General features: G+C 65.3%; 1 protein-coding gene across 1 annotated transcript in view; it reads left to right on the top strand.

Moving 5' to 3' along the window:
* Nucleotides 1–882: 882 nt before the first annotated feature.
* The window catches only part of LOC106898544 (bromodomain-containing protein 2-like), a gene marked incomplete at its 3' end in the record, with an annotated part of 3671 nt that continues 3441 nt past the window's right edge, over nucleotides 883–1112 (top strand). The window contains exon 1 of the mRNA XM_014959845.1: nucleotides 883–1108. Within this exon, the coding sequence (XP_014815331.1) occupies nucleotides 950–1108 (159 nt within the window). The remainder of the gene's footprint in view (nucleotides 1109–1112) is intronic.

Below are 1112 nucleotides of genomic sequence, written 5' to 3' on the forward strand. Positions count from 1 at the left end.
GGGTTCCCCACCCCCCCCAATTTGGGTGCGTTGGGGGCTGAGGAGCTGGAAACCTCCCGGGGGTGTCCCCGCTGTCACCGTGGTGTCTCCTGGGTTGTTTCGTGACAAGATTTTCCCGCTTTTGGGGGTATTTTCCCACTTTTGGGGGTATTTCCCTGCCTTTCCGTGCCCCTCGGCCGCTCATCGGCACCCAAAAATCATCAAACATAGATTTTTTTTCCCCTTAAAACGGCGCCACAGTTGGTCGCGAGCGTGACGCTGTCACAGCTGGGCCACCCCCCCGGGACCGTGTGTCCCCCCCGGGACCGTGTGTCCCCCCCGTCCCCAGGGGTGGCTTTGGGGGGGTCCTTGTCACCGAGAAGGTGACAAACCACCCGCTCTCTCGGCCCCGCCGTTGACGTAACGGTGCCACCGCGCCGTGTGGGGCTTGGCCATGGCGTCCCCCCCCCCAAAAAATCTGAAGTGGGGGGGTTTGACAGCGACGGGGGGGTGTCACTGTCACCCCCCGACGCACGGCAGCGCCGTCACCGCGTCACGAGCCCGCGCCGAGGGCTCTTTGTTCGAGGCCGAGCCTGGACCCGCGCCAACCTCCGGGGCTCGGCCTGCGCCGGCGCAAACGGCACCCACCGGGGGGACACCCGGGTGGCCAATTAATGGCCAATTAACGGCCACAAGCCAGAATTTGGGGGCCACTTCCCCCCCCCACTTTGGGGGCTCCATGGGGACACGTCACCTGCGTCCCAGGGAACGGCATCGTCTCCCTTCACCTCCCTCGGTGGCGTTTCCGCCCCGAAGTGCGGCTAAAGGGAATATTTGGCTCCTCTTAGGGGTTCCCCCGTGGTTTATTGGTGGTGTGCCCCCCCCCCCTTTTGCCCCCCCCAATTTCCTGCCCCACCAACCCTGTCTGTGCTCCCCTTTTAGGATTCTGGGGGAGGGCAATGCCGGGCTCATGGGGTTGGCACCGGAATCCACCCCCGGCAAACGGATCCGCAAACCCTCCCTCCTCTACGAGGGCTTCGAGAGCCCCACCATGGCCTCGGTGCCGGCCCTGCAGTCCCCCCAGGTGAACCCCCCCCCTCCGGAGGTTTCTAACCCCAAGAAGCCGGGGAGGG

The sequence above is a fragment of the Calidris pugnax genome, unplaced genomic scaffold (assembly GCF_001431845.1).
Source record: "Calidris pugnax isolate Ruff unplaced genomic scaffold, ASM143184v1 scaffold528, whole genome shotgun sequence".
Taxonomy (NCBI): Eukaryota; Metazoa; Chordata; class Aves; order Charadriiformes; family Scolopacidae; genus Calidris; species Calidris pugnax.